A 21995-nucleotide genomic window follows, 5' to 3' on the forward strand; every position below is an offset into this window, starting at 1 on the left:
TATTTTTAACCTTCTAACATCTCATAGTTATCTTGCATCCTAAATTTTTTCAAAAATTTTAATTTTAACTTTAAAAAGTATATTTTTATTTTCTTTTTTTTCTTATTAAAAACACTTTACGCCATCTTAATAATAATTAAATTTAAAATTTAAATATTATTTAATATAATTTTATATTTTAATAATTATTAAAATATGATTTATATTATAATATTAGTTATATTAAAAATATAAAAATAAAATAATTAAAATAAAAATAATAAAAATAAAAATAAAATTATTTTAAATAAAATATTTAAATATATTAAATTATATTAAAATACTAAAATAAATTAAATAATTATTAAAATTTAAATAAAAGATAAAATTTTGAAAACAATTATTTACTTAAAATCAAATAAAATTATACTAAATAAAACATTTAAATACATTTAAACTATATTAAAATATTAAATTAAATTAAAAAAATTTTAAAATTTAAATAAAAATAAATTTTAAAAGACAATTATTCATCGGATATGATATCCGAACCATTACTTATCGGATAAATCTTTTCAAAATTTTATTTTTTTATTAAACTTTAATAATTATTGAATTTAATTTAATATTTTAATACAATTTAATATTTTTAAATACATGATTTGAAATATTATTTTTATTTTCATTATTATTATTCTCATTTTAGTTATTATTATTTTAATTCTTTTAATAAAACTATTATAAAAATATAAACCATATGTTAATAATTATTAAAATATAAAAATATAATAAATATATAATTTTTATTTAAATTCAATATTTGTTAAATTTTAAATAAAAAGCAAAAGTATTAGTATATTTTATGAATTTTAATATCTGATAAACAAGTTTTTAAAATTTTGATTTTTAATTAAAATTTAATAATTATTTAATTTAATTTAATATTTTAATATATTAAATCAAATTTATTATTCATATTTATTTTTATTATTTTTATTTTTATTTTTATTATTTTATTTTTAAGTTTTTAATATAACTATTATTATAATATAAATCATATTTTAATAATTTTTAAATTATTAAATTATAATAGATAATATTTAAATTTTAACTTAAATTAAATTATTATTAAAGTAGTAAAGAACACTTTTAATAAGAAAGAAAAGAAAATGATAAAATATTTATTAAAGTTGAAATAAAAATTTTGAAAAAATTGAAGGTGTAAGATGAGATGTTAAAAAGTTAAAAATGTAATTTTTGAAGGTGCAGGATGAGATCTTAGAGGTGTAGGATGAAATACTCTACCAATCACAGTCAAAACCCTGTGGAATCTTTTTAGTGGAACATATACCTGGTAGGTGAACTTATTTTTATCATATATATATATATATATATATATATATATATATATATATATATATATATATATATATATATATATATATATATATATATATATATCCTGAAGTATTTATGGTCGCTAGTGCATTAATAAATATTACTTCATACAGTACCGAAAGATGAAGAAATCTTAGCTTAACATTTACCTAGTTTCCTCTGTAATTTTTAGTGGCAGAACAGTATCAATAGGCACCCCATTAACAAACGCAGTTCATAAACATAATCAGTGTCTTGTACCTCACGTAAGTTCTGATTCATAAAGTTTTAAAATTGTAGCTCGACCTTAACATTCACGCACATTTTCATTGTGTATGGTCATCACTTGCCAACTGAGTAACTCCCTAAATTTTGACCATCTAAGCAATATGATCAAAAGTTTCATAAAATGAAGTTCACAAGACTTCTAATTTAAAAGGATCAATATATTATTTCCAGAACATTCTATATCTGCAACCAAATTGTCTCAACATCAACTGAATTAAAAAATATTGGGGCCATTTCTCATGTGCTTATTACTTCACCTCTTAAGCAACCCTTTGTCGCATTTACCTTGTAACTGCCACAACTAATTCCGACGTAGAGAAGTAAACAAGAAATAGGTACGAAAAACCCAATAAGGTCTGAAATAATATTGCCGTTTGCTACATATAGAGAATTTTAAACTACCAAAATTGGGAAATCATGTCTAACAGACATGATATAATCATCAAATCTTAAGGCAGAGGAACTGGGATCCACGAGTGCGGGAGTACTGGTGTAAATTGACTCGTGCTCATCAGAAAGACCGTACTGCTCACATTAAACTTCGGGAAGAGGTTGTCCTTTAGTTTCCACTGCTGCTACAAATAATGGAATCCAAGTTGTCAGGACATAATTACGACTACCCTTTCTTGCTTAGCAAGATATATATCAGAAGAAACTCATGGCTGAAGACACGTGAATAGAAGAACTATAAACAGATTATTCAGGATCGAAGGAAAGTAACCCCTGAATCATTTGTACCAAACTACATACAAAAAACCGAAGATGGACGTGGAATTTATTTTTCACTTGAGCACTAGAGAGAGCAGTTTCTGAGATAGAAGTTCTACTACATATTTGAACATTTTGTCTGAGTCCAAAATATTAACAATCATGACAAAGTCTCCTCCATACTCCGTCAATTGGACCAAACCTTGGACTAAAATCTAAAATAGCAACTAAGAACACTTGTACTAATGACGATCACATGTTGTAAGAGACACACAAGAGAGGCAGTCGACGGATGTATTATCCATTTCCACCCTAAAAAAGCCTACGATTAATCTTTTCCCAGATATTCTATGAAAAAACAATAGGTTCCTTTTATTAACATACGACCTATTTTACAAAAATTATGCAATGGACATCCCATTGGGAAAGGCTCAGTCACAAACCAAAATTACGAGCACTACCTTGACCAAATTAATTGTCCATATCAAGATGTTTAACGACCTGAAAAATAGATACACACATGTATCAATATTAAAACAAGGTTACGAAATTCCTATGAATTTTGAGCAAATCATACATATACATGATATACAACTAATATCGTGAAAAAAAAAACGAAAAAGGATATTAAATACAGTTTCTCGTTGAAAGACTTACTTCTGCTGACGGCCCCATTGACTGCAAGCACCTAAGGAATACAAATTGTATGAAAAGAACAGACTTAGAATGACCGGAAAATTTATGAAGACTAATCAACAATATCCAACATAACAATTTACCAAGACTACAGTTAAAAAGGGAAAGAAAAACAAACATAACAATTGCGTAAAATCCAAATAATAGAGAATAACACCTTTGGATCATGACGATTTTGGGGGCAGTTACTGCTGCGGTGCCCACGTTTATGACAGAGTGAGCACTTAGCAGACCTTATTTCACCTGTGCATCAGGAAAGAAACAATTTTTAATCACAAGATAGCGGATTAAGAAAGTAGAGTGAAACCTGTGACATTTCAGATTTGCGAAGATTGTATTGTAACAGAGATAGAACGAAAATATAAGTAGATTGTGAGCCCAAATATAGAATGGAAATCCCGAGATGTGTTAGCCAAACTATAAACATCTTCAGTAACAATATTATTAACAAAAATGGAAAAGTAAATTTAATCCAGTCTCCTGTTGAAACACTTACTTCCACTGGAAGCCCCATTTGCTACAAGCTCCTAAGAAATACAAATTGTGTGAAAAGATTAGACTTGGCATGACGGGAAAAGTTAGGATAACAAATCAAAAGTATCCATACATCTATAAAGATTCCAGGAAAAGGGAAAAACTTATATGACAATTGTGTAAAATTAAAATAATAGAGAAATCACACCTTACGCTTTTTTCCATTTTCACTTTGAGGGCAGTTATAGCCGAAGTGTCCATGTTCATGACAGAGTAAGCACTTCGCAAACCTTCCCCCTGCATCAGCAATTAAATAATTTTGAATCATTAGATAGCAGATTAAATAAAGTGAAACCGATTACATTTCAGATATGTGAAGATTGCATTTAATAGAGATTAAACTTATATAATGCAAGTTTCAGGCCAGTAGATAGCGAGTCCAAGGACAGAATGAAAATCCCTAGCTGTGTTTATGCAAAATTCGTAACATATTCAATAAGGTAAGGTGTCTAATTATCTAATAGAAGTGAATGGCTAAACATCTGAGCTAATGAAGGAAAATAAAAATACTTATCACTCAAATAAGATCTCACCGATGGCCTGTAATAATAATATGTATAAAATTATTCAGCCAAGGTCATACATTTACAGGTAAGATTTGAAACATCATGTATTGCTGTTATGTAAATTTCAATAAAAAATTGCAAAATTACCAATTTGCATGCAAAACAGTTTTGACGCATGAAAATTAAAAATTCTCGAACTTAACTAAAAAGCATCCCATGAAAAGCATTCAGATTTTAGCATACCGGCTTGAGAGACACCACATTTTCCAAGTGAATGACCAATTTTACCACAAAAGAAGCAGACTTCTTCTTTCTTGGAAAGACATCTCAACCTCTTGCATTGATCTAATCTGTGACCAAGCTGTTGGCATGCCTCGCAACTCTGAACAAATCAAGTTACAATTTATACAGTACAATGGTTTAACCATATTAATCACAGAAGAAAAAATCGTTAGGAATTGTTCATAATTTTCCAGGCTACAGCAAACATCGAATTCAGTCACTACAGAAACTAAATTTGCAGAAGCCACTACATACCAAGGAACTATCACCATGTCGTTTAGAGGGAGATTCAGTGACTTTGAGATGTTCAGTTCTACGAACCGGGCTTTTAGCAGCTGGTTCTGCATTGTGTCTGCCCTGTAAATACCAAAGTACCGTTTACTAATAACAAAATCTAATAATATCAATCTCAAGAAACAGAAGAACATTGTTCCTTAGAATCTGTTAATGATTTTAGAGATTTCAGGTACATATAATACAACCACAAATGAAACTATATGGATCCTTCTACATACCATAGATTTTTTGGCTGTGGGTCTTTCTATTTTCTGAACTGCGGTTTCTGCATTTAGATCAGCATTGCGTTTCTCAGATTCTAACCCTTTGTTTTTTAGTGCACTGTTACTTTTCTTACTCTTCTTCTTCGTCATCTGTTCTGGGTCTACTGGGGTTGCAGGGTCTACTGGGGGATCTTGACCTGTTTGAATTGTTGGCTCTATTGAGGGGGCAGCTACATGATTACTCTTCTTATTTTTCTTACTCACCTTCTGATCTTGGTCTATTGGGGTTGCTGTGTCTTTTCGGGAAGCTTGGTCTGGGATTTTAGGGTCTATTGATAGTGCTACTGCAGGATATAAAAATCCCTGGACTGGCGTTTCAGGTGGCTTGCCATCACTGGATTCTGCCCCTTCAGGTCCAGGGCATTCTTCAATTATTCCTCGAACTGCAGGTGCATGGTTAGAACAAGTTTGAGGTTGAGGATGTTGTACATGTGATTCGCTCGGATTTGTCTCTTTTTTCTTTTCTTCCCTCGTTCTTTTTGTCTTTTGGACCTTCATTTGAGTTGCCATGTCTATTGAGGGCTGTAATTCAGGTTTAGAACTCGCTTCAGAATGCTCCATGTTAACTTCAATTAGCTCTGCCTTTTCTAAGGCCGTAGTGGCTGCTGTGTCTAATTGGGGTGCAACTTCAGGTTTAGAACACACTCCAGAGTTCTCAGCGTTGGCTCCTGGCCCTTTCTTCACCTTACTTTTCAGTTTCAGGTCCAGGGTGCACTGTTGAGGGTTCTCTGTGCTATTGGACTCCTTTGGTTCTGGTTCTGATTCAGCTTCAGCCCCTTGAGACTTAAGGGCTTTCTTTTTTTTCCTCACAGAATCCTTTTTCGGGTCCGTGTCTTCTGGGGCTGTGGAATCAGGTACAGGGTGTTCTTCACTTATTCCTGATACCCCAACTTCATGAGCTTTAACTTGTTTTGCTCCTTCCTTCTTAACATCAGATTCCACACCTATCGAGATTGAGTGGTCACAAATCTGAAGTTGTTGCTGTTCACCTTGCACATTCTTCCCCTTCTTTCTCTTGGGAGTTGGGTTAGGGTTCTGTGTACTTGTCTCAGCTCTTTCAGAACCTTGATGTCCTCCTTCTGCATTTGGCACACGAGATTCCACATCTATCAGGATGGAAGGATCACATATTTGCTGTGCACCATGCAAACTCTCCTTCTTCTCCTTCTTGGGATTTGGACTAGGGTTCTGTGCAATTGCTATAGCATCTTCCTTGGGGGGAACAACTGGGAGTGGTCCGTCTATTGTTTTGGGGCACAAACCCCCATTCACAACAGCATCAGCTCTTCCCCATCCTTCTTCGTTTGTAACATCAGGTTCCACACCTATCTGGATTGAAGGGTCACATATTTGTTCACCACTTGGCCAACTCCTGTTCATGCAGGTTGGGCTAGGGATCTGTGTGGTTGCTTCAACATTTTCAGTAAGGGAAACGATTGGGATTGGTGTATCCAATAAGGAGCACAAAACACCATTCTCATCAACATCACCTTCTCGTGATCCTACATCTTTAGCAACATCAGGTTCCAAACCTATCTGGATTGAAGGGTCACATATTTGATCTGCATCTTGCAAAATCTTTTTCTTCCTCTTCTTCTTGGGGGTTGGGATAGGGCTCTGAGCCATTCCTTCGGCCTGTTCCTCATGGGAAACAATTGGGATTAGTATATCCAGTAAGGGTTTAGGGTACAAACCCTCATTCTCATTAACATCACCTTCCCGTGATCCTTCATCCTTCTTAACATCAGGTTCTACACCTATCCGGGTTGAAGGTTCACATTTTTCCTCGGCACCTTGCAAAATCTTCTTCTTCCTCTTGGGGGTTGGGCTAGGGTTCCGTGCAGTTCCCTCAGCATTCTCCTCATGGGATACAACTGGGATTTTTGTATCCAGTATGGGATCAGGGCCCAAACCCCCATTCTCATTAACACCATCTTCTCGTGATCCTTCATCCATTGCAAAATCAGGCACCAAACCTATCTGGATTGGAGGTTCATATATTTGATCTCCAACTTGCAAAATCTTTTTCTTTTTCTTCTTCTTAGGAGTTGGGATGGGGCTCTGTGCAGTTCCTTCGGGCTTTTCCTCATGGGAAACAATTGGGATTGGTGTATCCAATAAGGGTTTAGGGCACAAACCCTCATTCTCATTAACACCATCTTCTCGTGATCCTTCATCCTTTGCAAAATCAGGCACCAAACCTATCTGGATTGGAGGTTCATATATTTGATCTCCAACTTGCAAAATCTTTTTCTTTTTCTTCTTCTTAGGAGTTGGGATGGGGCTCTGTGCAGTTCCTTCGGGCTTTTCCTCATGGGAAACAATTGGGATTGGTGTATCCAATAAGGGTTTAGGGCACAAACCCTCATTCTCATTAACATCACCTTCCGGTGATCCTTCATCCTTGTTAGCATCAGGTTCCACACCTATCTGGATTGAAGGCTCATATTTTTCCTCTGCACCTTGAAAAATCTTCTTCTTCCTCTTCCTCTTGGGGGTTGGGCTAGAGTTCCGTGCAGTTCCCTCAGCATTCTCTTCATGGGAAACAATTGGAATTTTTGTGTCCAGTAAGGGTTCAGGGCACAAACCCCCATTCTCATTAAGATCACCTTCACGTGATACTTCATCCTTCGCAACATTAGGTTCCAAATCTATCTGGATTGAAGGTTCACATATTTGATCTGCAGCTTGCAAAATCGTTTTCTTTTTCTTCTTCTTAGGGGTTGGGATAGGGCTCTGTGCAGTTCCTTCGGCCTTTTCCTCATGTGAAACAATTGGGATTGGTGTATCCAATAAGGGTTTAGGGCTCAAACACTCATTCTCTTTAACATCACCTTCCCGTGATCCTTCATCCTTCTTAACATCAGTTTCCACACCTATCTGGATTGAAGGCTCACATTTTTCCTCGACACCTTGCAAAATCTTCTTCTTCCTCTTCCTCTTGGGGGTTGGGCTAGGGTTCCGTGCAGTTCCCTCAGCAATCTCCTCATGGGAAACAAATGGAATTTTTGAATCCAGTAAGGGCTTCGGGCACAAACCACCCGTCTCATTAATATCAACTTCTGGTGATCCTTTATCCTTCGCAACATCAGGCACCAAACCTATCTGGATTGAAGATTCACATGTTTGATCTGCAGCTTGCAAAATCGTTTTCTTTTTCTTCTTCTTAGGGGTTGGGATAGGGCTCTCTGCAGTTCCTTCGGCCTTTTCATCATGTGAAACAATTGGGATTGGTGTATCCAATAAGGGTTTAGGGCTCAAACACTCATTCTCTTTAACATCACCTTCCCGTGATCCTTCATCCTTCTTAACATCAGTTTCCACACCTATCTGGATTGAAGGCTCACATTTTTCCTCGACACCTTGCAAAGTCTTCTTCTTCCTCTTCCTCTTGAGGGTTGGGCTAGGGTTCCGTGCAGTTCCCTCAGCAATCTCCTCATGGGAAACAAATGGAATTTTTGAATCCAGTGAGGGCTCCGGGCACAAACCACCAGTCTCATTAATATCAACTTCTCGTGATCCTTTATCCTTCGCAACATCAGGCACCAAACCTATCTGGATTGAAGGTTCACATGTTTGATCTGCAGCTTGCAAAATCGTTTTCTTTTTCTTCTTCTTAGGGATTGGGATAGGGCTCTGTGCAGTTCCTTCGGCCTTTTCCTCATGGGAAAGAATTGGGATTGGTGTATCCAATAAGGATTTAGGGCACAAACATTCATTCTCAGTAACATCACCTTCCGGTGATTCTTCATCCTTTTTAACATTAGGTTCCACACCTATCCGAATTGAAGGCTCATATTTTTCCTCGGCACCTTGCAAAATCTTCTTCTTCTTCTTCTTCTTGGGGGTTGGGCTAGGGTTCTGTGCGGTTCCATCAGCATTCTCCTCATGGGATACAACTGGGATTTTTGTATCCAGTAAGGGATCAGGGCCCAAACCCCCATTCTCATCAACCCCATCTTCCCGAGATCCTTCATCCTTCGGAACATCAGGCACCAAACCTGTCTGGATTGAAGGTTCACATATTTGATCTGCAGCTTGCAAAATCTTTTTCTTTTTCTTCTTCTTAGGGGTTGGGATAGGGCTCTGTGCAGTTCCTTCGGCCTTTTCCTCATGGGAAACAATTGGGATTGGTGTATCCAATAAGGGTTTAGGGCACAAACATTCATTCTCATTAACATCACCTTCCGGTGATCCTTCATCCTTTTTAACATCATGTTCCACACGTATCCGAATTGAAGGCTCGTATTTTTCCTCGGCTCCTAGCAAAATCTTCTTCATCCTCTTCTTCTTGGGGGTTGGGCTAGGGTTCCGTGCAGTTCTCTCAGCATCTTCATGGGAAACAATTGGGATTTTTTTATCCAGTAAGGGTTCAAGGCACAAACCCTCATTCTCATTAACATCACCTTCTCGTGATCTTTCAACCTCCGTAACATCAGGTTCCACATCTTTCCGGATTGAATGCTCACATATTTCCTCTGCACCTTGCAAAATCTTCTTCTTCCTCTTCTTCTTTAGGGTTGCGCCAGGGTTAAGTACATTTGCTTCGGCATTTTCCACATGGGAAACAATTGGAACTGATGTATCTACCAAGGGTTTAGAGTACAAACCCCCATTATCATTAACATCACCTTCTCGTGATCCTTCATCCTTTGCAACATGAGGTTCCACACCTATCCGGATTGAAGGGTCACATGTTTCCTCTGCAATTTGCAAAATTTTCTTCTTTCTCTTCTTTTTTGGGGTTGCGTCAGGATTCAATGCAGTTCCTTCAGAATTTTCCTGATGGGAAACAATTGGGACTGGTGTATCTAATAAGGGTTTAGGGAGCAAATCTCCGTTACCATTAGCATCACCTTGTCGAACTCCTTCTCCCTTTGTATCATCGGATTCCACACAAACCGCAATTGAAGGCTCAGATGCCTGAAGTTGTTGATCACCATGCACATTCTTAATCCTCTTCTTCTTCTTCTTGGGGTTTGGGCTAGCATTATCTGCAGCGGCTTCAACATTTCCCTCTTGAGAAAATGGTGAGTCTACTAAGGGTTTCGGGCATACCTCAGCCTGAAACTGTACGTTTGATCCCTCGTTTCTTTTCTTTCTCTTTTTCTCCCTCTTCACAGTGGCGCCAGGTTCCGGAGAAGATAGTGTTTGAGGATTTTCCTCCGCATTAACGGAGGACTCGCTCAACTTGTTGCCATGGCTATCGATTACAGCCATAGCATCAGCTTAATGAATTGAAACACTACAGAGGACTTATAAGGCGAAGGTGCTGCTTAGCTAAAGCAACCGGCGCAAATTAGGGTTTAATTCGGGGTTTTTCTTTGTCAGAGGAATTAAATTTTTCTCCTTTTTTTTCTAGAATGAAACTGCAATTTGTAAGGGTTTTTTAGGGATATCCTTAATTCACTGCTCAATCTTACGACTTTGCCACCAGTAAAAATTAATTGACACAGTTAAGAATGGATCACCAGAATTACAGTTCAAACAAAAAAAATTAAAATGTTTATAATCATATTATTGTATCAATGGAACTTTTTTAAACAGGTTTAAATTCACTTTTACTATTCCTAATTTTATAAGCCTATAAGATTACAACACATTTAGGGTTACTCCACTCGAGTATTTTTCCTCAAACCACATTATATTTATCTTATCAAGTGAAAACACGTTTTTTTTGTGATAATAAATAACAATAAAATTATTATTACTATAATTATAAAAATAAATATAAATATGTTATATAATTTTATTATTGATATTTTTTATTTATTTTATCAATTATACATCCTGGACTGAGCAGAAAGTTTAAAACTAATAAAGAAAATTAAAACTTGTCTTGAATTATTTTTTCAATTATCAACAAAGTTACAATGCACGCTAAATGCGGGTCTTTGCTTGTTTTGTCCTTCAAATCTTTTTAAATTTTTCTCCTAAATAATGAAATTTTCCCAAAAAGAATTTTAAAAAAATCTCCAAAGTTTTCACACAAAATTGTAAACTTAAGATCTTTTTATATTAATAATATTAATTTTACTAAAATTAATAATTTAAATATAACACTACTTCTACTTGTATTATTATTGATCTAGATTATTCAAAATAATATTTTTTTTTCTTTAAAAAATGAAAAAAAAAATCATATCAAAATTATATTTCGAGTCGAATCTTCAACTGTTTCATGGCCACTACCCTATCACATGAATCATTTGATTTCCCGATAGCTTAATTTTGACCTTAACAAAAATCATATCTGTTCTAATAAATATTTTTGTCATCGTATTGGTTTGGAAAAAATTGTTTTCTATTAGGTCTTTTTAGGGAAAAAATCCTACAGCATGAAGAGTCCTGCACCTAATTCCTACCAATTTAAAGCCTGTTTGATTCTGTTTTCGTGGGACAAATAAGCACCTAAAGTACGTCGAAATTTGATACATTTCAAATAGATTCTCCTTTTTTATGAGTATAAGACGATAGTTTATTCTAACTAATGGGGATACTAATCAAATTCTAAAATTTCAGAGAAAATTACATTATTACACACTTTTACAAAAACAATTTAATCGTACTTCTTTTTCAATTGTAAAAATAACATGAACATACTTCGGGATGGCAAGCTATAATTCAATAATATGATAAATTTAAATTATTAATACTTATAAATTAAGTTCAATACTTCATTACAGTTAAATAATTTAACAAATCATAATGATAATCGTGTTAATTTATTTTATAATTGATTTGTTAAAAAGTTAGAAAATATTGTATAATTAATTATAATCTTAATATATATGTGTGTGTGACGGCAATCAAGATGCCAAGGCCCTTAACCAGTTCTGTTCCACCGGTTTTGCCACCAATATACACACATGATAAGTGATTAATCAAACTATTTGCTTGAATGCACCCAAAGTCCTTTTAAAAACATGTGAGGGTGAAATTTTGTATATTAAAATTTTGTTCATATAATTACATAAACCTATTACCCCACAGAAAATATCTCTAAATTTAGTGAGAGAAAGTTACTGTTACATACAGTGGTGAAAAACAATGCTGCGAAAGTCAATCAACAAGTAAAGACTAGCAATTTTACCAAAAAAAACCTCGTTTACATGTCAATTCTTCAAACTCTAGGGAAGCGGAGACTTTGCAGAAGCGATTACATTCATTCTGGAAGAAATTCTGCACACTGCAGAATAGGAAACAAAAATGGAGAGTGGAAACCAATGTCCACACAATACATTGAGATATCCTTAGTTAAAGATCACAACTTTAGGATCTTTCTTCTTTGCTGTTACATTGACATCGTTTGAATTTGCTGACTTGTTATTATCGCCACTGCGTACGTCATCTATCATGAAGTCATCCTCAATATCATCACCGCTAATAAATTTGGTAACCTGGCCCCTGGGACTCTCTTCAATTCTCTTTGCTGAAAGAAGGAATAGTCATCATCATATTTTAGAGCACCATTCTTCCATGTAAATGTGTAGCAATCAAATACAACACAATAAATTATAACTGAATGTTACACCTTCAAGTATGATCACTTCAAAAATTAGAGATCATTTATATTTCTGTGGTGGAATTTTTTTTTTCTTAAGAATATACTTCGACCCACCGCCAGACATTAAATAGTCACAAATATTAGTCCATTTGTTATGAAAATGTCTACTCATGGAGTGAAGCTCAAACAAGGATTGCTAAAAAGGCAGTGCTCACTTCTCGTAAGACCACTGCACAGTTGATTTAGATAAAATAATTGAAGATCAGCATCCAATAAAATGAAAAAGGTAGGATTGTCCAGTGTCCTCATGGCAATAAAAATTCAAGCCTATTATCACAACTGACAATATTTCCCCTAATATCACACACAATAAATTAGCATTTCTGATGTGCAATCAAGATAAGCTGTACAATCTACCAGCAACAAATTTTATATAACGACAAAGTCAGGTATGAAGAACAGATTTTCAAAATCTATTTTAGGACAAGAATAATGTTGGAGAAGCAGATGTGCATTGAAACTGTTCTAATTTATCCTAATGTGACAAAGAAACAAAATATAGTGCACTTTCACTACTTGTTATTAGTTAACATTACAGTAAAAAACTACTACACTCGTATCGAATTTAACTGCATAATAGCATCAAAACAGCTCTAGTATTAGCCTTTTCTAGATAAGTAAATAAATGAAAATGGATTCCGAGGAGATTAAACAAAAATAAAGCACTTGATATGAAAACCAGAAATATAGTAGTAGAAAATTCATTCAAGCTTCTTCCCAAAAAACTTACATCTACCACCAGGGCCATTAGCAGCAACAGATCCTTGCCATCTTTTGTCAGGACAATCTTTTGCCAAATGTGTCACACCACCACAAATTTTACAGCAACCACCCTAGTATAAATAAATAATTGCAACATATTAGAAAAACCGTACAGGAGACAAGTTTTGTTGATTCAAATAATATTGCTATATATCTCTTAAAGGTGTAATGTTAAAGGAAATAGCAATACCTTTGGATAAATGCCATGAGTATTTTGTGGACAGTTTCTACTCAAGTGTCCCTGCTGATTACAGACAAAGCACTCGGCAAACTTTGTCCCTCCTGCATCACCAATGCAACGATGTACATTATATCATGACAAAAGAAATTAAAGAACCCATAAATAAGCACACCATCCAAATGAAAATTGAGAAGATAAGGCTTTATCAAAGGCAACAATAAACTTCATACAATTAGGGGACATATTTACAGGCAAAAATATAATAGAGAAGCCAGTCATCACCCAATAGTAAAAATACCCTAATAAGATAGCATAAAAACAAATCAAACACACAAAAAAAGTATGGTTTGATACAGTTTACAAAAGAAGGAAAAAAGAAGGTACTAAGTACAGTTGTAATTACATAATGTAACAGACTATTATAAATAGTCTTGTTAGGAGGTGAGCAGAGAGTTTATTTTGAGGCTATTGGAGGATCTCGAAAGACCTTTGTTTCTGTTATACTTTGTTGTTGTGTTCCTACCACATTCGTAGGACAGTTCTATTCCTAATAAAACATTCAAGAATCTGTCTTGGTATTTTATGTAATTCTGGGTGTTCTATCATATAGATCATGAGAAAACAATGATGTGAGCCTGTTTGCTTTTCCTCTGTGTTAGGAGAAAACAAACAATAATATTACTGGAGTTTTAGAACTAACATTGACTAAGGAGCACTGAAGCACTATAATTTTTTATACTTAACTAAAGCAAAATCGCACAATTTGCCACAAAACTTCATGTGATTCATTCACAACAAAGGAGCTAATTAACCAGCTTCAAAAATATACAGTTACATACTAAGCAAAAAAATCACAAAGTCTTCGTATAAGTATTGGCCATAAAACCAGCTTTAATGTAAAGAGTTGATTTTAATGGCTTGCTTAGTTTGAGAAAACATTTTCTGTTGTGGTCTCCTGCTTTGACAAATAATTACAAAAAGTAACAAATTATTTCATTTTCTTGTTTTTACAACAAAGTCTGGTTTTTACTATTTCCTAATATTTGATAAAAGAAAAGAAAAATAAAATAAAACGAAATTTTGTAATTTTTTGTGAAAATAAGAAATTTAAACAGAAGACATTTTTTTAAACCAAATAGGTACTAAGTGAAATCCTATTATTAAGGAGAGCAAACATTAAGAGAAATACATATTTTATATTTTATATTATACAAATCTTTTTCGAAAATTAAACTGAGCATTTCGCAGAAAATTTTCAGTACATTTATAAACACATTCCCAACTTAATTCTTTACAAAAAAAACATGTGACTACCGAAAACATACTTTAAAATCCCATATCAAACTTAACCTTTTGAGACCATTAAATAAGTCATAATCCTGAAAGCTCGGGCAAAGTACATACATGAATGATCATATCCACATCACACTTGCCTAGAAGAAATGGCTAAAAGTTCCTGGACATAGAGCTTTCGTTGAAAATACTTTATATTTTAAAACCAATCAAGCTTTCTGATAGGATATGTAATGTATTTGACTGTTTGTAGACAATTGTTAGATAGTTGGAAAAAATAAAACATAGAAGTTAGTATGAAGTGGTTAGGGGTAGTTAGGAGGAGTTTAAACAGCAGTTAGGGGAAGTTTTAATTAGTAGTTAGGCAGTTTTTGTCTTTTAAGGAGGGGGCTGTTCTAGTTCTGTGGGTGGAGTGTATTTTGTTTCAGAACAGGGCTTGTCCTGTGTAGAAGGGAATTTCTTCCCTTGGAAGCTGTTGGATGTTTTCTTGTATTATGTTTTTCAGAATTAGAGTGTTAAATACATTGTGCAGTAAGATTTGAGTGCTTATTTCTTTACTGAATCTGAAAATCTGGTTTCTTGTTCCCAAGAAACCTAACAATTTGGTCCGACCTGCTGGATCAGTCAAACACCATGGAAAGTAGAGTGAGTGCATTAGAGAGAGCTTTTGAGGAGAATAGAGAGGAAACTAGGGCCAACTTTCAAAGGTTCGAAGATATGATGAAGGATATCTTGCAAAGACTCAAGAACATGGAAAGAGAGTCAGATGGAAGTAGAGGTTCTGTGTATGGAGATAGAGTGGGAAGAAGAGAAAAGGATATCATTGAAGAGGAAGGTGGAAACCAAGACTGTGATGGGAATGTTGTGACTCTTGCTTCTCAGAATGAAGTTGCAAAAGTTGCTGGTTTTAGTGGGGATAGTGTGGTAGGTCTTGGTGAATATGTCAAAACAGTGAAGGAGGGTGAAGACAAAGGGAAGAAGGCTGAATGTGGTGGGAACATTGTAACCATTACTTCTGGGAGTAAAGTAAAAGATGAGGCTGTTTTGAGTGTAGATGGTTCAAAGGTAGTTGGTGTTGGGACAGAAAATGTTTTTGAAGTCCAAAACATCACAGGAGCAGCAGAAGACCTAACCATCAATAACATGGGAAAAAATGCAGTCAAGGGGTTCAATACCTGGCAACAGAAATCTCATAACCTTTCTTGGGAAGATCTTGCAACACCTAAACTAAGGATAGTTGAAGGGAACAAGGGAAACATGTTATTGGAGACTTTGGCAGCAGTAACACAGATTGGGAGTGTGGAAATTTTACGTGAGAGGATGGCAGCAGTAACAAGGACAGGGAGGGGGAAAAAGTCATCCAAGAATTCAAGATATTGGTGTCTCTAGTAAACCCAGCATCAGAAAACCAGTCGGGGGAGTATTTCTTGACAAAGTGGCAGGCCCTATGCAAGAAGAACAATAAAGTTGGACAATCTCCCTTTTGTCTTGGGTTACTTATCTGTTATGGAAATCAATTGCTAGCAAACTCCAGTAATAAACTTGTAGATTTTGGAAGCCGAGTCAGATTGTTTATTAAGCATCTGTTTGGAAAAGATTATGTTGTCAAAGTTAGATCTTTGCAGATTCAAGGATTAATCCAACGGCCAAAAGGAAGCCTTGAGGCAGTCACATTGGAAGTGGTCGCAACGATTAAGGACCAGTTTCTAGACTACAACCTTGAGGACAAGGTTGTTTTGTGGCTGCGAGTAATGATAGAATATGTAATGTATTTGACTGTTTGTAGACAATTGTTAGATAGTTTGGAAAAAATAAAACATAGAAGTTAGTATGAAGTGGTTAGGGGTAGTTAGGAGGAGTTTAAACAGCAGTTAGGGGAAGTTTTAATTAGTAGTTAGGCACTTTTTGTCTTTTAAGGAGGGGGGTGTTCTAGTTCTGTGGGTGGAATGTATTTTGTTTCAGAACAGGGCTTGTCCTGTGTAGAAGGGAATTTCTTCCCTTGGAACCTGTTGGATGTTTTCTTGTACTATGTTTTTCAGAATTAGAGTGTTAAATACATTGTGCAGTAAGATTTGAGTGCTTATTTCTTTACTGAATCTGAAAATCTGGTTTCTTGTTCCCAAGAAACCTAACACTTTCTGACAAAGATAACTGTTCCATTGCATTATCAGTGTGCCCTAGATTAAACAGTAAGCAAGTGTTAATGCATATGTATGCCATACCATCTATGAAACATATCTACAGATAAAATTCTAATCCTGTACGGATCTAAGGTTATTTATGAAACAAGTTATCTCTTCTTGACAAGTCTCACACTTGTATAATCAAAGGCAAAGATAAAATGAAATTTTATAACTTGTAGTATACACCATTATATATCCATCCAGTTCCCATTTGGAAGAGTTTATTCATAGTCTATTTGAACGCAGACAAAAGCACTGATGCAAGTAGCTTATGATATGTAGATAAGTTGTTTTCAGCTTACTTTAACAAGTTCTCTAAGATAGTTTATGAAAACAGCTTAAAATCTGTACAGAACTATAATTACAAAACTCTTATGTTTTGTGGTTCGAATCTTACAACTCAATACAATTAGGCTATCTATTGATTCATAGCATAAGATGAATTTTAAATGACTTTGTATCCTACAAAACATGAGTGAATGGGTAATACCATATCATCATTGATACAATTCAAAGATTTATGTCTTTTTAATACTTTTTCACCAGTTCTCATGAAAAAGGTTAAAAGGTGACGAGAGTCTAAATTGTTTTAAACAAAAAAAAGGAATTGAAAGAAAACTTGTGAACGTATCCTATTTAGTTATTCCTTTTTTATTTGACAATCACTTGTTCAATGAATAACTAAAAGTTTTGTTTTATCTGACTTCTGCTTAAGTTGTTTGATCTATTTCAAGTTTAAATTGTTTGCATTGAACACAATATATCAACTATACGATATATTTGAAGTAGTATTCCATTGTATACACATCATACAATTCTATACAAATGATTGACAATTGGCTACGACTCTCTATTTGATAACCTTGTACATAACTGTTTCGTATAGATTTCAATTAAAAGCTCCAAAACTTACAATGTCCATGCTACACGTTATCAGTTATAAACCTATCACACTCATGATGAAGAAACATAAAAAGTGGATATAACAAACCTTCCTCGAGAGGGTACGGACAGAGCGAGAGAGAGTGGCCAGTTTCCCCACAGTTATAGCAATGTTTGACATCCTTGGCGGCATCTTGTACCTCGGGGCAGTTCTTAGCTCTATGACCGCGTCGACGACACCGCAAACATATCTGCAAAACCCTAACACAAACCGCGTTAATTTACGACCAGGAAGGTGTCAAAATAGGGTCAAAAAATGTAGAGAGCGAAGGAAGAGAGTGGAAGACCTTGTTTTTTTCCCATTCGGTCTTTTGGGGGCAGAGCTTGGCGATGTGGTCTTTGGCCATGCAGATGAAGCAACTATCGCCGGGCTTCATCCCGGGGACTCTAAGAGGATGCCTTTTGCCGGAGCCGGATTTTGACTCGGCCCGTTTGCGCTTGAACGCGCTACTCTTCTTCTTCTTCTTGTTAGGGTCTTTGGGGGGTGTGGGCTCGACCTTCGGAAACAGTTCAGGGTGCTCTGCTTTGAATCGCTTGCGAGCCAATCGCTGCCTCTGGTTAACCATCTCTAACCTTTCTCCGCCGCTGCTGCTACGTTTCCACTCTTCAACTGTTTGTTCAGGGGAAGGGGTTTTATTTTTCCCAATTTATTTATTTATTTGCTTAGATTTGAGTTTTCTATCAATTGTCTTTTTTTCTTTTTTTATAAAGATATAGTTTTTTTTATCTCTTTTACCTTACTTAACGTAAATTTTTGTTGATATCTAGGATGAATGTTATTCTAATTTATGGCTGATTTTATTTTATTTTTTAAGGATTATTTTTTAGATTATTATTTTTAGGTTTACATATGGTTTATGCCTATAATTTAAATTTAAATAACATACAAAAATTAACATACATTCAATATATTTATATTTAATATAAATTTTAAACGTTTATAATTTAAATATGGTTTAATACTTATTTTGATTCTTTATATTGGTAAGTTTATTCAAAGTGATCTTATATTTTTTCCAGAGATTCACAATTATTCCATATTTTGTAAAAATTGTTCAAGTTAATCATTTATGCTTACTCTGTTAAAAGTATAATTGTCCTTTCACCAAAACTGAATGACCTTCTATCCAATTATTGATATAAAGTCAATTGAGGTGTAAATTTTAAAAATAAAAATTAATGACGCGTAAAGGTTAAAGTTAAGGTTAAAAAAAATTATTATGTTAGAAGTAATCCATCATCAAAGCTTTATTTCAGAAAAAGAACTCAAACAACCCCAAAATACAAGATGACAGATTCCAAAAACTCCATATGTGCAAGATCAAAATACAATTGCACATAATCCCAAAACATGAAATCAGAAAACAAAACCCCAATTCGAAAACCCTAACCCCTAAATCGCATTAACAATCTGTAAAGGAGAAACTAAGAGATAAAAAATTCTCAAATCAGAACCCTAAATCCCAAACAAATAACCCTAAAATCCCCAAACCATAAGATCACGAAGAACCCCAACAATTACACCACTATGCAGAGAAAACAAAACAGAAACACAGTCTAAGGAAGGAAACCCAACGTTGCGATATCAGAATCGCAAAAATAGAACTAAAATTTGAAGCCTGGATAATGAGTTTGTTTGAGCAAAAGAAAGTCCCAAAAATAGAAGTCAATAGTTTCTAAGACTCTAATTAATGTAAAAGGTAATTGATCTCAGTGTCATTTAGTTTTGGCCAAAAACAATTGGTTAGGGACAATTACACTCTTAAGCAAAAATAACAAACTTAAACTGTTTTTATAAAATATGGAACAACTATGAATATTTGGAAACATGTAGGACCATTTTAAACAAATATATTCTATTAAGGGAACAAAATTAATATTTCTTTTACTAATATATCACTTCTCTTTAAAAAAAAATCAAACAAAATTCACTTTTTAGATATCATGTATATGTATTTATTCTATTATAAAAAATGAATAATTAAATACATATATTAATTATCGTGGATATCATTTAATATGTGATTTTATCTCAAATATCCATGTGTATGGATAATTTTTCATTTAAATAAATCTTGGTATTCTTTTTAAATTGTGTAATACATTTTAATGCTTTATTGAAAAAGCGCATAGGAAATTACAACTTGTATGACGACTAAACACAACACATGTGATTATATAACGAAACCAAAAATAAAAATAAAATAAAATTGTGAGTAAACAAGAAGCACAGATATACAAATTACAGGTTCAGAAATAACATGCTTGTATTAGGTCTGAAGCCTCAAATTCATGGATTTAAAAACTCGAAACTATTCAAAACATTTTTTTTCTTAAGTAGGAATCACATATTCGCATTTATCTTATACTGGATTCAAGTTTAAAGTCTCAACTGAAATTGTAGAAATAAAAAATAAATGAAACTATTTACAGTAATTTACGAATTACATATTCACATTTAACTTACAAAGGTTTCATGTTTAAAACCTCAAACCCACATTTTAGATTTAAAAAATTTAAAGTATTCAAAATTTTCTCTTTAGATTATATATGTATCTTTAATTTAATCATATGTGATTAAGCAGTTAAAAATCACATGAATTTAGACATATGCAAATTAAGTTGACCTTCAGTTAAGAAGATTTTTTATACAATTAAGTTGGAAATCAAGATAGATCTTCCCTCATAATACTAGAGACATTGGAACATTATTGGAAGGAGACAATGTTAATGAAAGACGAACTTAAACCATACATACAAAATTAATACTATCTTTAACATAAATTTTTAAGGAGTCTTTATCTTTATATGTTGTTTAACTTTCTAATTTTTATTAAAAATAAAACTCAAAATAACACTTACATGCTTGATGACGAGAGATATAGATCATTAAAACTTATTGTAACTTTTTGTTTTTGTGTTGGAGTTGCTAACGTTCACTTTACAAATTTGTTCTTAAACTTATTTTCTCTTTTGTCTTATTTGTTTTGTTGTCATAAGTAGTTTATAATTGTTATAATCTTTAGTGAGGTGGGCACCTCGTTATCATCTTAGTGGGTTATGTTTTAGTGAGATCTCAATTTTATTTTATAGAGATAAAATGAGGTTTATTTATTTATTATACATGTGACGTTATAATGTTTTAGTTGTAAGTACTTACGAAATTCTATACTAAAATATTCAAAATTTGTTTTCCAAATACAATAACTCGTGATTTTGTATTGAAAATATTTCACAATGCTAAAAATCATGAAGTTATTATCACTTATTCTCTGTCTAAGATTCCATTATTCAAATGCTAAAAATCACGAAGTTACGATCACTCATTTCCTATTTAAGATTACATTATTCAAATACCAACAAGTTTAAGAAATACGTTTCCTTTTATTATCCAAAACGTGTTTTCTTGGTATTCTATCAAGTAAAATATAATATCGTATTTTACGAAGCAATAGTATAAAATTCTCTTAATACAAGTCTATAAATATCAACAGAGATAAATTTTATATCGTAAAAACCAAAACACCATCACACAAAATGTCATAAATCAAAAAGATTAAGAATTATTCGAGAACATACAAACCTTAATCTCAAGTTAAAGTGAAATAAACAAGAGATACAATATTTTGATCAAATGAATTAATTTATTTTTGAAAAGTATATTTACATTTAAAGGTATAGACAAACAACAAATACATTAAGTCCTAATAACATTATATTTAATATAATATCTCAACGTAGTCCAAGTTGTTTATAGACAGCTTCAACACAATATTGGATTTATAAACCAAGATACAAAGCCATATTTCATATAATGAAAATTTATGTTAGTAGTTTGCTTGTTATTAAAGCATGAGTGCTCATAGAAAATGTCCATAATAAGTTATTATGTCACTTGTTGATGAGAAAGTGCAACTAGATTCTGAAATCAGTGTCTCATCAGTCCTTTGCCTTTGCCTTTGCCTTTGCTTACAGATGTATGTGGCAAAGATAACTACAGAAAAAAATTATAACAAGGAAGACTTAATGAAGCAATTTAGAAGCATAATAAAGTCATTGAACCACTCCAACTTGGTCTTACAATGATTACTTTATAGTTGAGCATTGGATCCATTTAAAAAGTATGAAAAAGTTGGT

General features: G+C 33.5%; 2 protein-coding genes across 3 annotated transcripts; both read right to left on the reverse strand.

Annotated features, from left to right (window-relative positions):
- Positions 1-1980: 1980 nt before the first annotated feature.
- On the reverse strand, positions 1981-10284 carry LOC108324858 (uncharacterized). Of its 2 annotated transcripts, none has more exons than XM_017557787.2 (9): positions 4886-10284; positions 4626-4727; positions 4332-4470; positions 3731-3819; positions 3545-3575; positions 3206-3291; positions 3010-3040; positions 2814-2853; positions 1981-2216 (listed from the first exon to the last, which is right to left on the reverse strand). In XM_017557787.2, the coding sequence occupies exons 1-8, from the start codon at positions 10148-10150 to the stop codon at positions 2846-2848; spliced, it is 5751 nt and encodes a 1916-aa protein (XP_017413276.1). In that variant the 5' UTR covers positions 10151-10284; the 3' UTR covers positions 1981-2216; positions 2814-2845. The 2 variants fall into 2 exon arrangements, with proteins under 2 accessions (XP_017413276.1, XP_017413277.1); XM_017557788.2 differs by having other exon boundaries at positions 1981-2219.
- Positions 10285-11998: 1714 nt separating this feature from the next.
- LOC108324861 (uncharacterized protein C683.02c) lies at positions 11999-18499 on the reverse strand. The gene is made up of 5 exons (XM_017557791.2): positions 18146-18499; positions 17908-18049; positions 13450-13541; positions 13228-13330; positions 11999-12362 (listed from the first exon to the last, which is right to left on the reverse strand). Exons 1-5 carry the CDS (start codon positions 18422-18424, stop codon positions 12184-12186), a joined length of 795 nt encoding a protein of 264 aa, XP_017413280.1. The 5' UTR covers positions 18425-18499; the 3' UTR covers positions 11999-12183.
- Between the last annotated feature and the right edge of the window lie 3496 nt (positions 18500-21995).

Source organism: Vigna angularis, chromosome 3 (assembly GCF_016808095.1).
Source record: "Vigna angularis cultivar LongXiaoDou No.4 chromosome 3, ASM1680809v1, whole genome shotgun sequence".
In the NCBI taxonomy this organism is placed as follows: domain Eukaryota; kingdom Viridiplantae; phylum Streptophyta; class Magnoliopsida; order Fabales; family Fabaceae; genus Vigna; species Vigna angularis.

Bases quoted from the DNA above. Each gene is read 5' to 3' on its own strand.
- LOC108324858 (XM_017557787.2), bottom strand. From the start codon at position 10,150: ATGGCTGTAATCGATAGCCATGGCAACAAGTTGAGCGAGTCCTCCGTT. The intron at 3,576-3,730 runs GTGTGATTTCTC...TGTATTTCTTAG, and splicing joins AAAATGGAAAAAAGCGTAAG to GAGCTTGTAGCAAATGGGGC. The intron at 3,041-3,205 runs GTGTTATTCTCT...TGTATTCCTTAG, and splicing joins AAAATCGTCATGATCCAAAG to GTGCTTGCAGTCAATGGGGC.
- LOC108324861 (XM_017557791.2), bottom strand. From the start codon at position 18,424: ATGGTTAACCAGAGGCAGCGATTGGCTCGCAAGCGATTCAAAGCAGAG. The intron at 18,050-18,145 runs GTCTTCCACTCT...AGGGTTTTGCAG, and splicing joins CCGAATGGGAAAAAAACAAG to ATATGTTTGCGGTGTCGTCG. The intron at 13,331-13,449 runs GTATTGCTATTT...TATTTATACTAG, and splicing joins CTCATGGCATTTATCCAAAG to GGTGGTTGCTGTAAAATTTG.